Source organism: Marmota flaviventris, chromosome 13 (genome assembly GCF_047511675.1).
Source record: "Marmota flaviventris isolate mMarFla1 chromosome 13, mMarFla1.hap1, whole genome shotgun sequence".
In the NCBI taxonomy this organism is placed as follows: domain Eukaryota; kingdom Metazoa; phylum Chordata; class Mammalia; order Rodentia; family Sciuridae; genus Marmota; species Marmota flaviventris.
The window spans coordinates 61,202,712-61,218,811 of record NC_092510.1 but is presented as its reverse complement, the minus strand read 5'-3'; the positions used below and the strand labels follow the sequence as shown (position 1 = coordinate 61,218,811).

Below are 16,100 nucleotides of genomic sequence, written 5' to 3'. Positions count from 1 at the left end.
CATTTAAAAAAAAAAAAAAAAAAAAAAAAACACAGCAGACTCACATAAAACAGCAGGTTTCTGCATTATCTTGAGAAATCAGAAGCTCTAATAACCCTGATCCTCCATCCCCTTCTGGCCTCTTGGGCTAGAGTGCAGCAGCTGTCCCTTGGACAGAAGCAGAAAAGCACTTCCAACTTGCCACCTCCCCACTGCTCCCTCCTACCACTGTGGTTTCACGCCTTTCCCTCTTTGCTTCTCTAGGTGTTCCCTTCCCAAAGAACTTCCTTCAGATTTGCAAGAAGATCCTGTGCCGCCTTTTCCGAGTCTTCGTCCATGTCTACATCCACCACTTTGACCGGGTCATTGTGATGGGCGCAGAGGCTCACGTCAACACCTGCTACAAACACTTCTATTACTTCGTCACAGAGATGAACCTCATAGACCGCAAGGAGCTAGAGCCCTTGGTAAGTGTTACCCAAATCACCCCCAGGAGCTCAGCCATTTGTCACAGTGCATTGCCAGGCCCATGGAAAATGCCTACAATGTTAGCTGGAGAGTCGCAGAATGAGAGGGCTCAGTAGTCAGCTGAGCCCAGAGACTCCAAGATGTCCACTGTTGCCATTAAGTGTCTGAGATTGCTCCCTGAGAGGTGGCATAATGTAGGGGGGATATGGTGGTTTGGGCTGGAGGAAGTAGCTTTAATTCTCAACTCTGAAACCATTCACTTACTTACTTAATATCTTAAAGGGGCATCTTGGATCTCTCATGGTATCGCTTACATTATTCACAAGGATGTTTCAGAAATATTTCCTCTATCAGTAAATGAATATTTTAACACCTACTATGTGCCAGCTGCTGGGCATACAAAGTTAAGTAAAATTGCCTTTGAGAAAGAGTGGAAGTAAGCCTTAAACAAGAATTAGTGCCATAGAGACTTTGCCCTTCACAATGAATCCACTATAGTGAAATTATAGTGAATGTATTAGAATTCAGAACACTGAAGATGAAGCATTAGGATTTGTGTATAGGTGAATGAAGCTTATTTTCACTTTCTTTCTAAGCTACTTTCACCATTGGATTCAAGGGGTGCTTTGGAATTCTAGGACCCTAAAAACCCCATCCCCTTTGGAATCGGTAGGTACTTTAATGTGAACACTTTAATCATAGCAATTTCCACTTGATGGAGTACTTTCTTATCCAGTAGCATACTTTGCTTTGTATTAAAATCAATGTTTCTTTCTTAAAACAGTTAAAGTGGTAGTTTTGCTTAGTACAGCTCACAGAGCAACCAAAGTTTCATCTAAATTTATTTGAGTGACGTCCAGAATGCTGGGGACAGGATATCTGTTTTTGCTACCCCGAATCTCCTTATTTACATGTTTTTAATTATAGGTTTTCTATGATGTAGGTACATCTAGGTTGACAGGTCAGACAACTGCCATTGAAAAGACTTTGTTAATACTCACACAACCCAAAAGCAAGGGTCAGCCAGGAGACCAAGGGAACAAGGAAAAAACGGGCAAGAGCCTTTTCTGGAGTTTCCATGAGGAGGAATGGCAATGGCAGGATAAACAGGTTTAGGGCTCACTAGTTTGAATAATCTCAGCAGATTCTGGGGCACAGGAGCTGTCCCTACTTGTCTGGTCCTGGCCCTGGGGCTGTTGGTGTGAGAGCCTGATGGAGGAGGTGGGCTCTGGATTGGCTGGTTTGTGTTGGCTGTTGTGTGAACAGTTTGGGTAAGAGCTGTTTACTATCTCTAGGAATTAGCCAGTGCTGCTGGGAGAGGCAGCACCTCCAGGATCAATAGGGCCCAGATGTAAAAGAACCAAAATACAAAAAATAAAAGACATGTTTAATACAGTACAGCACCTGTATTTGGCAAAGAAGATATTGATGAACTTTATGTCACCTTTAGAATTTCTCAGTTCACAATCTATGATCGTGCTGTGGGAGTACGTGGCAAAAAATATTTTTTCTTTGCATCACTAAACTCTTCTGAAATACAGCACGACTTTTTGCATACAATTAAGATATATCAGCCTGGTGCATACCTATAATCCTAGCAGGTAGGGAAGTGGAGGAAGGGGGATCACAGGTTCAAAGCCAGCCTCAGGAACTTAGCAAGACTCTCCCTAAGAAACTTAGCAAGTCCCTGTCTCAAAATAAAAAAAGGTTTGCAGATGTGGCTCACTAGTTAAGCACGCCTGAATTCGATCCCTGAAACAACAACAACAAAAAAGTTATATCATTGGCTAAAGAAAAGCTAACCTTCTTCATTTTCTTTCTCAACAGTTTTCTAGAAAGCTCTGGGTGGGGGGCAGAAACTAAGTTATCTCTGTACATAGTTGGAAAACTCAAATAGAAATAAACTGAAATTCATTGATGGTGGAGTTTTACTAGTTTGTTCTTTATAAAGGCTGTTGAGGGTAAACAGCCACCATAAGAAGAAAAGGTTGCGCAAATAACTCAGGATAACTCAGGGAAGTTAAAAGACTGGAAACCATTGATAAAGCTAATTTCATAAAATGTCAAGGACAAAAGAAAGATTGGAGAGGGGCCATGTCTATGAAGAAGTGGGGGGACATGGTTCTGCGTCTAAGGGTTTGAGTTCAGTTCCCTTTAGTGAGCATCAACAGGTGGAAGAAAAACACCTTCCCTAAAGGCACACCTTAAAGAAGGCCTATCCTGAGTGCCCACTTGTTCAGTGTTGCTGAGCTAAAGTAACAGAACATCAGATGGATAGAGCAGAAAGTCAATTTCTCCTTTATGCACAGAAGCATAAAGACCATTGTAGGATAAAGCTGAGTATAAGTCAGCAAGTAGAGAAAGCCTTTCTTTGCCATCAAAAAAAAAAGAAAAGAAAAAAATCTGTTTTCTCTCTAACTGAAGAAGAACGGCCCCAGGAATTCTAGCACCTCGCAGTGCCAGGAGCTGACTTGAAGTCTCAGAGTCACAGGCAGGCCCTGAACAGGCCCACTTTGGGGTCTGATAGAAAAACTATGATTATATTAACCAGAAATTATTAACAGTGGAAGTGGGCAAGAAAATATCAGTTTTTCCCCAGAAGTTTGTTATTTCTATAAATTTCGTAGGAACAATATTCTTCCTACACTTATGTTTTATTAATTATAGTTATAGGGAAATTAATGTTAGTATTTTTTAATACTTAATTTTTCTGAAATGATATATTTGTTTCACCCAAACCAAAACCTATAAAGCACAAGAATAGATGCTGTGACAGTTTTTGAGGATGTGTTATGATGTCAGGCTCTGGATGCTTAATCTGATGTCTAGGAAGAGTGCTACACTTGTGGATCATTATTGAGAAAACTTACGTAAGTTGATGGTACTGGAATATCGGACTTCTGAGTCTGCTGTTGCAATGAACACGTTATGATCAGATGTGGCATATCAAATCAATGCATTTTTGTCTGATTTGCCTATTTCAAGTACTCTCTTTGCACAAAGCAAGTTGCTCAAATATTCTACATGCATAAGAAAGATGGGCTCTCCAGAAGCTTATAAAGCAAGCTGGGAAATAAAATATAATGAATCTCTCCCAACTTCAGCCCTGGAAGGATAAGGAAGAAATTAGTCTGTGCCTTCACATTCTGTTCATACATTCTTTAGACTCTACTAGAGCCAGGGGCCAGAAGGGCAGCCTTTGTCCAGACAGTTTTCTTTAGAAAATTAGCATTCCCAGAGGTTTCACACCACCAGTGGTGCGCTCCTGGAGTCATGCCTTGGGATTCCAGTGTAGAACTCAGAGACCCACCACGTTCTTTCCTCTGTGCTTCCATCACGCACAGCCACCCTCTGCTCCCAGAGACCAACCAGCTGCTTTCTTCTGACGTTGATTGAGTATCTGGCATGTGGTTACTTTGAGGATCCAGCACACTGAAGGGTAGGAGATTCAGTGTCATACAAGGCAGGAGACAAGACTCAGACTCTCTGGGTTCCCACCCTGGACTCTTCATTTATTAATTTGCAACCTTAAGTAAGGATACTTAGCTTTTCAAAGCCCCATTTTCTTCATTCATGGAGTAAGTATATAGAGTTCTAAAAATGAAATGGGTTAGTGACATGGTAAATGCTTAAGAAATATTAGCTGTTAAATGACATCATGAATGTAAGAAATGTACTTAACACATAGTATGGAAGAATTACCCTAATTCTTCCCTAGGTTTCTCGGCCTTTTCTCCATCTTAATGAACCCCTAGGTAGCCTTGAAGCAAGTATAATTAATTGTACTTAAATCAGTCTCTCCCATGGGGCTGTCAGCTCTCTGAGGACTGGGAATAAGAGGACATAAACATCCATGGTCCCTAGTTCATCATAAATACCTAATATGTTTTTGAACTGGGAAGAGTACTTTAGGGACAAAGGGATTACACCCCCCGCCATTCCTTTGTACCTTCACTTAGCCATTTACTTTTTGGAAATTATACTTTACCCTATCCAATTTGTAACAGAGATTAAAAACAAAATAAGGCATAAATGAGTGAAGGGAAGCACTGTAAGCTTCAGACATGACAGAGAAAAAGGTGGCCACAGCCTTCAATGATCTCTGTCCCAGATTCCAGATAGATCACCCAGGGAATGTCGAATGCTCTCACACTGCCTTTGTGTCCTGGTATGCCAAACAGGGTGACCACCCCTACCAATTCTAGCACTGAAAATTCCATGTCATGGGGAAAACCCTTGGTCCCAGGCAAATTGTGATAGTTGGTCACCCTCTCAGTCCTCTTAGTGGGAATACAGTTTGGAATTCAGAAGCTGGGAAAAGGTCACACCGGCCAGCACAGTGAAGGCCAGCATGTCGGTCAGCCTCCAGGGCTTGCACTGTGGCTCCCATTGGGACCTGCTGCTCCACCTCTGCAGCCAGCAGCCTGGGAACCCAGGGAAACACTTGCCATTTCACTTGCTATCTGATAGGGAGGGGGAGGCTGGCACACTGACAGATGTGACAGATCATCCGTTTCTCATGTAAATGCATCAGCTGAAGATGACCTGAACTCAAGCAAGTTCAGAGTTGGAGGAAAGGAGCCCAAATGATGCTGGTAATTGGAAAATGGGCCAGGCCCTGATTGAAGAAGCACAAACAGCCAGCAGTATTTTGTGGGCCTTTCACTAAAAACAAAATCAGACTCAATGAGGGCTGTTAGCAATGCAGTAGCTGTGAATGAAGAGCTGGTTAGGGCAGGAAGGGAAAGATTGGCAAGGTGGGAAGACCAGACAGGAAGGTACACCCTAATATAGCCACTGACACTTGAGTGACCTAGGTCCAGAGCCTTCCCATTCTTTCTCCCAGACCCCATTCCTTATTGCTAACCAGGAAAATGATTATACCATCACGCACTTTGTAGAGGTGTTGCTATGAAACTAAGGGTTACAGCAGGGCTATTCTGTTATCTCTGGCTGGGTGCTTGGGCCACAGATCTGTGGTTCAGTCAGTGTTTCTTTGTAGGAGTCCACACTACCTGCCTCAGAATCCCCTGAGGATGGGGTTTTTAAACATGCAAATCTGAGCTTCATCCAGGATATGCAAATCAGAATCATCTGGTTTAGTGCCTAATACCAAGCACCCTCAGTGTACATCTCAAACTGTATCGTGCATAGGAATCAACTGCCAAAATGCAAATTCTGATTCCATACGTCTGACAGGATGGGACTTGAGAGTGTTCATTTTGCTCCCAGGTGACAGTGGTGCTGCTGGTTTGCAGACCACGCTTTAAAATTACATAAAAGAGGTTGTGAGGGGGAAGGGGGGGGGGGACAAGGGAGAGAATTGAACAACAGCAGATGAGGTAGAGAGGGAAGATGGGAGGGGAGGGGAGAGGGAATAGTAGGGGATAGGAAAGGTAGCAGAATACAACAGTCACTAATATGCCATTATGTAAAAATGTGAGTGTGTAACCGATGTGATTCTGCAATTTGTATTTGGGGTAAAAATGGGAGTTCATAACCCAATTGAGTCAAATGTATGAAAGATGATATATCATGAGCTTTGTAATGTTTTGAACAACTAATTAAAAAAAAAAAAAGACCTGAGAGGAAAATTATCCTCAAAATTGAAAAATATAATTTTTGGCACATTGTCTTTTCTCCTCTAGGATTGGGAGTTAGTTCAGTGGGGCAGGAAAGTAAAACAAAGGAGAAACATCTAAAGATCAGTATTTGCCAGGAGTGCTCCTCAAAAAGCCTGTGAGGAAGAGGGAAAGCCAGCAAGAACGAGGAAGGAAGAGAAGCTCCATCTGAGAGGGCTTCAAAGCCCAGTCCTACTGGTTCTTTCTCCTCAGTCTTCCCCGTGGTGTGACCCATGGTTGTGTTCTCACCACGTGCAAGTGTCTTCAAGAAATAAGCAGTGGCTCCCTTTCTTGACTTCCAGATACTTTTTTAACTCTCCTGCTATTTCTTATCCTCACACTTGTCGCCATTACTTCAGAGAGGTGTGATGGGCAGTTTTTAAACATGTGAGCCACATTCTTCCCCATCCCTCATTCTGACATTTTGTCACACTAGGGCACATATCCCACCCCACCCACCATGTGTGGGCAACTCTTGACTAACGATTGACATTCATACTAGGCTTCATCACTTTAAGAAGGAAACTTTTTAAAGCAGTTTGAGGACTAGACCTTTGAAGACCAAAGATGTAGAAAGCCTCATCTCATGAAACCCCTCATCTGAGCCTAAGCAAAAGCAGACCTTGTGTTTCCTTAAGACATGGCCAGACTGTGCCTGCACTTCCCTTGGAGAAACTTGGGTGAGTGTGGTAGCCAAGATTAGCCTGCAGTGGCAAGATCAGGTCAGGGCTGTGAAAAGAAGCAGAGCCTCTCACATGAGCCAAGCAGCTCTCCACAATAGCTGGCAATGAAAAGCCATTGTGGGGTCTTTGAAAAGACCTTTTCTTTTGAAACATCATCTGTACAAAAGCCTGCAGACTGCTTTTTGTTAGGCAGGTTCCTTGACTTTCAGCCAAATGGCTCAAACATGGACACAGCCTTTGTAGAAGAAAGATCTTCAGCCCATGAGTCTGGCAAATTTGGCCTTTACAATGGCATTTCTACTATTAAGTTACCACATTAGTTGTCTGATCTGGAGCAAGGCTTGTAATGTCTCTGGGCCTCTGTTTTCCCATCTGTAAAAGAAATAATCTCTAGAGTCCCCCATGTTGACTGACTGAGATTACAATCTTTGACATGTCCCAAGGCTTGTTATCTTCTATCCAAGCTAACCTCTCTCTGCTTAGAGAGGCCTTCGTGGATTTTCATGGATTAAAGCCCATCATGGTATAGTCAGTAGCTGGAGTCTGCATCCACAGGACTTTTTCTCTTTGGATGATGATGATGATGATGATGATGATGGTATGTGTGTGTGTGTGTGTGTGTGTTGGTATCAGCTGGTGGTTGGTTGCTTAGGGCAACCCAAAAGCCCAGAGGTGAGATGGAGAGCCTGCCAAAGATCATTTTAGGAGCTTTGGCAGATAAATTCAAATGTGTCAATTTGAAAAATAGCAAAGAAATATGTCATTATTCTCAGGGAGCTGCATTGTGCAAACTCAGCCACGTGTCTTTGCCAGTTCTATTTATTCATCCCTGTTGATGTCCAGGGAGCTTTTACTTCTGTTTTATAGTATGGTAGGTGATTGGTTTGGGATTTCATTTTTCTGCTCTTTATTGTTTGCTTATTTTGTTTTGTTGTTGTTGTTTGTATTTAATCAGGTCAGGGGTAAGATATGGTTCAATTAATTTCCAGGCCTAAAGATATAATCAATTAGGGTTGAAAATGGTGCCCATAGGAAGTTGTCAGCACTTAATGTTAAATAATAAAAGCAGGTTCCAGAGCTGTATTGGAGAATCACTAATCATATGTCCATAGTAGAAAAAGAAAATATAGCAAAAAATGTCAATAGTGGTTCTCTCTGGATGGAATTATGGGCAGTGCTTCTTTTTGATACTTTCTGGGGCTTTCCAGGTTTTCCATCACATACACTCATCATTTATGTAATCAGTAACCCTCATGCATATAAAAGGCCTTCACAACAAAGACTGGAGCTCACAGGACAAGAGGCCTGTATGTCCAGGACTGAGAACTATGTTGGCTCTCTCCTATCTCTGGTGATTAAAACTAAGTGAAAATAAAAGGCTCAGATTCCTTAACTTGATCTGAAGAGATTTGTTTATATTGGTTTTTCTAACTTTGAAAAAAGGGATTTGTTAAAAAGAAATTAATCCATACCAAGTAATGGCCTTTACACAATTGATTACATTTAAGGATAAGTGTATGCACAATAACTAGAAATAATTTTTAGCTGAAACTATAGTTAATTATGTTTAACTCCAACCCATCCTTATTAAAATATTAGCAAAACTCAAGCCTTAGAAAGTACTAAGGACCAAACCTCTGTCCTGGTCTCAATCAGATTTCCATTTTAACATTTTTCTTTTCTACTAATGTCCATGCCCCCTCCTGCTTCTCACCATCCGATATCTCTGATTGATCCTTCCTTTATATGGGGGTTGATATTCTAATTACAACAAATTCTCAATATTTAGCCATTTTATTTAAATTTTAAAATGCAAGCTTAAAAACAGTTAATATATTCCCATAACTCTCTTTTTCTGTTTTGAATTGCTATTGCATCTAGTTCTCAGGTGCTGGATCATTGTGGTGCTCTGCAGGTGCCCATTATGGCAGCCTGAGAATGTTTAGAATTGCGTGCACACTTCCGCCCTCTCTCTGACCTCAGCTGGGGAAATGGTTTATGGGCTGCCTCTGATTTGGCCTGGAGCAGAGTGCCTTTTACACCATTCAGTAAACCTTTATTACTTGCTGCTGGCCATGTGCTGAAAATCAAGGGTTCCTATCTTCTAAGAATTAACTGGAAGTTTTCCTTCTACTCCCATCGTTACTCATTGTTACCCAAAGTATTTTCCCCAGAACCTACTAGATCTAAGGGAGGTCAAAAGAAATTATATGAAAAGGGGGTTCCATGGTCAGGTAACTATGGGAAACACTGAGTTAATGCTGCAATTCAGGTCTCTTCAATTTGCTAATGTGCATCCTGACTCTCTAAGAAAGACATAGAATGTGCAGCATTTCTTTGATCAAGGAATCTCTTCCACCAAGCATTCTGTAGGTCTGAAGCTCTGAAATACCATTTGGGAAATTCTGACTATACAGTCTTATGTGATCTATCTTCTGTACTGTAAGCCCCTCTTAGGGCTGCTGGGTGTCTATTAAAGAACACGTTTGTACGTCAGACACTGTGCTGAGCACAGAGTAACAGTCAAGTAACACACATCTCCATTCTGTAAGAAGCTCACATTTTCAAAGTATGATACCCTTTTGTCTAATTCTTAGAACTGTACTACCTAATATGGTAGCCACTAGCCATATGTGGCCATTTAAACTAAAATTAATGAAAGTAAAATATAATTTCTCAATCTTGCTAGCCATATTTCAAATGCTCAAAAGCCACATGTGATGACTAGGGCTGTTGCACTGCATGTCACATCTATTGAACATTTTCATCATCATGGAACATTCTGTCCAACACTTGCAGATCAAATGTTCTATCTTCAAGAGGTCCTTCCCACAACACACTAGGGATACCCTCATACCACTGATGGCTGCCCATGTATTCTAAATTGTTCCCATGCTACCTGAATGGGGCATTTCCATTTTGTTCTTTAAGCCCCTGGTATGATCTGCTTCTCTTTGCTAAGCCACTTCTCTCCCACTTTACAGGTACAGAATAGATAAAACTCAAAGCTGTCAGCTCATCATTTCTCCACAGGACTCACATCAGACCTTCCATGTCAGGAAAGAGCTTAAAAATATTAGGAGTGCTGTTGGTCTCTGGGATACCAATTCTTTATTGAATCCCCCCCCCCCTTTCTGTGTTCTACAGTGTTGGAAATTGCTGCAAATGTCAATCGCAATAGGGATTAATTCATCTTCCTGAGCATTTATATGAAAATGTGAATGAATAGTCAGCATGGCTTGGTGCCCAAATGCAAGCCTGCCAAATTTTGGCTGCTATGTGTGGTCTAGACTAGTTCAAATTTCCCGGCCAGATAAGACCAGATTCTTTGGCTCCAAAAACCATCAAATGAGTATTAACTTTTGGCTTGAAGGAAGGAAGGATTTACTTATTGAAATGTAACACTGTTTCTTCTCTCATCACCCATCTGTCCCACTAAGATAAAGGCATGAGGATAAGATTACAGACAGGCTCCCATCTAAGGTCTCACATGGCCACTTGTATGGTCTTAGAACCTTTTCTCATGATGTAATCTTATGTATGAAGGTCAGATATGCAAGCCATTGGCAAAGGTACAGCTATATGTAGTAGTGGGTCAGAGTACTAATCAATACTAGCCCCACCATGTTAGTTCTAATAGATTCCAATTATAGCATGAATCTAACTGGAAAAACAAATAAAAATAAATGCATGCAGGTAGATCTAAATGAAAAGAGATATAGTCTATTCCAAAGGGAACTTGCCAACATTTCTTGAATGATGGGCCATGTGTTGTCACCTCCAAGCCATTCTGTATACAAAACCCTCCACCTCTGTGTTCTCCTAAGTCCTGCTAATTCTGCAGGTCTCAGCTTACCTGCCCCTTCCTAGGGGATGACTATCCTTCACTCTACAAGTTAGTTCCCTGCTCACTCCCAGGATGTCCTGATCCCAGAAAGCGTAACCAAGATGGAAGCCATCATCTTTTATGGACTAGTGTCCAAAATGGTAAAGCATGTTTTCCACCCTTTTCTATTCATTTAGAAATCCCCTGCCTCAGTGAAAACTCCCATTACCTCATTGTGATCTCTGCCTCTTCCCCTTCCTGGGAAGAAGCCAATCTAGCCAGTTGTCTCTGCTTTCTCACTTCCCTTTCAATTCACTGTAATCTGCTGTCCACTCCAGAAACCTGCTCTTTCCATTGAAGTAGGAGCCTGTGGCCCTCGTGCACTTACGCCCGGTACATGAATGAAGCAACCGAAATATTATTCACTGATAATTCTTGCTATGGAGAGTTCTTAAAAATATTGTACTGAGTAAAAGAAACCAGATGCAAAAGGCCCATACAGTTTGATTCTGTTTATGTCAAATTCTAGAACAGTGTAATCCAGTGTGTCAGAAAGCAGATCAGTGGTTGGCAGGGGCCCCAGACAGGTCAAGGGACTTGACTGCAAAGGGGCAAGGGAGAATTTTCAGGAGTGATAGAAACATTGTACCTTAATTATGGTGTTAGTTACATGGGACCAGATATCTGTCAAAACTCATCAAAATGTGCATTTAAATAAAAGCATATTACTGAAGACAAAATATACCTTAATAAATTTTATTTTTAAAAGTATTCTTAGGAAATGAATCCAACATATTTTTAAAACACCTTCAGTATTCAGAAGATCAATGTTTTGACAAGTCTTTGCTGAAAACTTTTGACTTCCTTGCTGCCTGGGTAATTAGTAAGACAAAACTAAAAAAAATAGCAATTCATCTCTAAGGGTCAATTAGAATATCTGCATTTCAGTTGGTTATAATAACAAAAAAGTGATCCATGTCACAGAGAAAGACATGAGGAACCCACTGGCAGGAAACTTTTCGTTTAGCTCTTTGTCAGTCTCTTACTATACATTTTAAAGTTAAAAGCATCAGACCTAAACATCAGGCTCCAAAGCAGCTGGATGGAAAGGCCTGTGTGGGGTTCTTCAGAGAGTGCCCAGAGGAGTCAGTCAAACCACTCATCTCTCAGCCTTCTTACTGGCCCCAATGGATGCCATGACTGAGAAATGCGTCTGTCTCCCAGGCCCGTGTCCTAAGTCCCCATACACCATAGCTGTTCCAGGTATGCAAACAGGTGTTTACAAGTCAGTTTCTCTCTCTCCTTGCTTCACATCACCTGAGGCAATTTCAGGTATACCAATTCTCAGGCTCTATCCCAGCCCTAAATCAGAATCTCCAAGATAAAGTAAAGCTCTCCAGGTGGTTCGCATAGACACCCTAGGTATGCCCCAGTAAGATTATGTGTGGGGCTTTTCAAACTTTTTCCTGTACACGAGCATCTGGGGAGCTTGTGAGGGACCTGGATGCATGGGCTGCGCCACTACATATGATGCCTCAGTATGTGGCTCATGGGTCTGCATTTTTAATAGGCACCCAGGTAATTCCGATGCTGGTGATCCAGGCACCACATTTTGAAACTAATACCAAATTTGCTGTCTCAAATTTCTGGGAAGGATTGGAGGTCAACAAGATTCCTGAGCCAGAGGTTGGGTGACCTCTTTACTTTGATTTTTTTAGATGCATATAGCCCTCTCCTTTTATTTCTAAGCTCAGAATTTCTTTCCCACCCCAGTCCTTCCCCACGAGTCGACCTTACACCCAGCACCCTGTCTAGACCATAATGATGTTTCTCTCAACCCCTGTGGGCAGCTATCATCACCATACCTTAGACTCCAGACCTCACTAAATGTTTTCTTTTCTTTTTTCTTTTTTTTTTGGTACTGGGATTAAACTCAGGAGCACTCGACCACTGAGCCACATCCCCAGCCCTATTTTGTATTTTATTTAGAGACAGGTTCTCGCTGAGTTGCTTAGTGCCTCACTGTTTTGCTGACGTTGGCTTTGAACTCGCGATCCTCCTGCTTCAGCCTCCAAAGCTGCTGGAATTACAGGCATGCGCCACTGTGCCCAGCTCACTAAATGTGTTCTATTAGCTATGTTAAATCCTTGATATAATAATGGATCATTTTTGAGTAAAGCTATAAGCCAGGTACTACAGGAAATATATTTATGTATTACCCATTAATCTACACACAATTCTGTGAGATAAATACTCTTTTTATTTCTAAAATACTCCATTTCAGAAGAAAGGAAGGAAATCAGATAAGGAGGTGAAGTCATTTGTCCAATGTCACATAGCTTTATGGAACCAGGAATTAAGCAAGTTCATTTTTACTTCAAATCCCAAAAGTGGCCAGTCTTAGTGTTTTCAGGCTGCTAGAACAAAAGATCTTAGGCTGGGAAATTTATAAACAAAAGAAATTTATTGTTCACTGCTCTGGAGGCCTAGGAGTCTGAGATCCCTGCCCTGGCAGATTCTGTGTCTGGTAAAGGCTTGTGTTAGTCAGCTTTTTAGCTGCTGTGACTAAAAGACCTGAGCAGCACAACTGTAGAGGAGGAAACATTTATTTGGGGGGCTCATGGTTTTAGAGCTCTCAATCCACAGACAGCAGGCTCCATTCTTTGGGGCTCCAGGTGAGGCAGAACATCTTGGTAGAAGAGTGTGGTGGAGGGAAGCAGCTCACATGATGATCAGAAAGCAGAGAGAAAGAGTACACTTGACAGATACAAATATATACCCCCAATCTACACCCTGCCATGTCTAAACTTCCTCCAGTCACAACCCACCTGCCTTCAGTTACCACTCAATAATCCCATCAGGGGAATTAATTCAAGGATTAGTTTGAGGCACTCATAATTCAATTATTTCTCCTCCAAACTTCTTGCATTGTCTCATACATGAGCTTGTGGGGGACACCTCACATCAAAGCCATAACATCTTGCTATCTATCCGCTTCTAAAATGGCTCATGCTAGCTGCATCCTCACGTGGTAGAAGGCCAGGGGAACTTCTGGAACATTTTTTTTTTTTTTTTGTAAGAGCAAAGCCCTCATAACTTAATCACTTCCCAAAAGTTACTTCTTAATACTATGACATCGGGTATTCGGTTCCTACATGTGAATTTTAAGGGCCACCAACAGGCAGAACATAATCTACACACAATTCTATGAGTCAAATCTATACACAATTCTATAAATACCACTTTAAATTCATTACTCTGCTAATGAAATATATCTGAAGAGGATTTTCCCTCAGGGACATACTTACCCCAATGGGTTCTGATGACTAAAACAGCTAGATGATATCCAGGGGCCTCCAGGTCCAAAAACAGAGGTTCTGTTCCTCTCTCAGCAGTGTCTAGCTGTGAGGCCATGGTCAAGTCACTTCAGCTGAGCCAATGAGTTGTACATTGTTGAGGGACTCAAATGAGATAATGGTGTGTAAAGAGCTGGCGCCAAGTGCTGAGGCCACTCAAAAGACATGATGACCCCTGCCCTCAGCACATTTAATGGCTGTGAATCCAAAGACCCAAACCCTTAGCCTACAGAAGCCAGATAGGTAATGAATATGACTTAACAGGTCAGACCCTGAGGGAGCATCCACCATGCATCTCCAGCTAATGGTTTCATTGTGGACATAGACACCCAGTGTTTCCAAACCAAAGGCAATTAGAACATTTTAGGTGAAGAATTTTAAGTGGTGGCAATTAATTAGAGCAATTATTTAATTTCTAAATCTCAGGCATAAAATATTCCTTCCTGGAGTGCAGATTTGCTCAGGAGTTATCCATTTGCCCTCAGATGGAACCCCTGGGAAGTAAGAGAGGTTCTGGCCCATTACAACCTGGCTACACATGTACAGTGTCTACACTTACAGTACTGTTTTAAGAATTTTTCTTGATCTTGAGAATCCAGAATTTGCAAGCAGATGAAGTGAAGTATTTGTGTGTATGTTGGGGACAGAGGGGACAACTGGGTTGTATAGGGCTTGGAAGAAGCAGACAAGACAGGTCATTTGATGGAGTTAGCGTCAACTTCATAGCATGTTGCCTTGTACTGGAGTGGTACTGCTGGTCTGCAGTGACTGTCTTGCTGAAGGCACCAAGGGATACAGAGCATGGCTGTTCCTTTGTCATCAGCTTCACTTGACAAGACCAGTGTCACTGCCAGTTGGCATTGAGAGTGTTGACCCCGTCACTGCCAGGCCCGGGCCGTGAGCAGCTGTTGCTATTGTGTGCGTTCCACACAGAAGAGTCTTCAGAGCCCACCCCACACCCCTGAGCTCTGAGGAGCTGGTGGAAAGCACCAGGGTGCTCGCAGCACACGCTGAGAGGTTTTAACCTATCGATCTTTGGAAAACTTGGCAAATAGACAGGAAATGGTTATGATGTTCAACCACATGCACATTCAGCTTTAGCTTTACAGCCCAGTGATTAAAGATGAAGACTTCTCATTAAGGTTGGCACTCCTGCCCATGGCTGAACTCCATTTTCAGCTTAAGGTTTCTATTGTGGTTTTTTTCTTTCTTTGGAACTCACTCTTTAACAGCCTTCCTCTGTGCACTACAGGGGACTCTCAGGAGGTGCTCAGGGATTGTGCTGGTTGCCTGTGGTGTCACTGGTGTATGATGGTGCAGTTCTAAGCAGTTCTCAGACATAGTTATTCTATTTTGGTTTCTGTTGCTGATGAAAGGGTACTTGGCATTTTGTGCTGATAGAGATCATTCTAAATGGAAGAGTTTTTAAAAACATTTTTAATTCCAAGACAGGCAGCAGGAACAGAGGGAATTAAATTAGTTGGAAATGGATATTTTCTGGAACACATGTACATGCATAAGCACATACTGTCACAAGCACATACGCGAACACACAATAGTGTTCATTTTTTCCCAGTAAATCTTCAAATCTTCCAAAGCCCCTTCTCTGAGAACTTTTTAAAAAACTTTTTGCTAATAGAATTGTATATAAAAATCTTCCTTTTTGAAGATTTAATTTTTTCCAAAATCGATAGCTATGAAGCTTTCAAAATGTTTTTTAATTGTGATAAAATATATATAAGATAAAATTTATCAACTATGTAACATGCACAGGTCAGTGGTATTAATTTTACTAACCTTGTTGTGCAACCATTACTACCATCCAGCTCTAGATCTTTCCTTCTTAAGGCCTGTAATTTTTATTTTTATTGTTGCTGTTTCTCACATATGAGCAGGTCTTGGGAGATACAATTGAGGCCAGAACTGGGAACCAAAAGTATGCAAAGAAAAAGGACATCTTTTATTTCTTTTGGACTGAGGTAGTGCTGCTACAAACTGCTACCTACCAATACATTAGACAATTTCCCTTTTCTATTGAGAGTAAAACACAGAATAATCACAGTAGCCCATAATGTTCCCTATTGCTAAAAAGTCTAAAATTCCATTCTCATAATAAGATATCAGAAGAACAAATGAATAAGGAACTCTACTAGGTAAAAATCACTTT

The 16,100-nt window shown here is 41.6% G+C and overlaps 1 protein-coding gene across 2 annotated transcripts in view; it reads left to right on the top strand.

Moving 5' to 3' along the window:
• Positions 1 to 16,100, top strand: part of Mob3b (MOB kinase activator 3B) — a 189,624-nt gene that overhangs the window by 155,769 nt on the left and 17,755 nt on the right. For both annotated transcript variants that reach the window (XM_071600677.1, XM_027931133.2), the window contains exon 3: positions 244 to 446. In XM_071600677.1, coding sequence (XP_071456778.1) covers positions 244 to 446 — 203 coding nt within the window. The remainder of the gene's footprint in view (positions 1 to 243; positions 447 to 16,100) is intronic.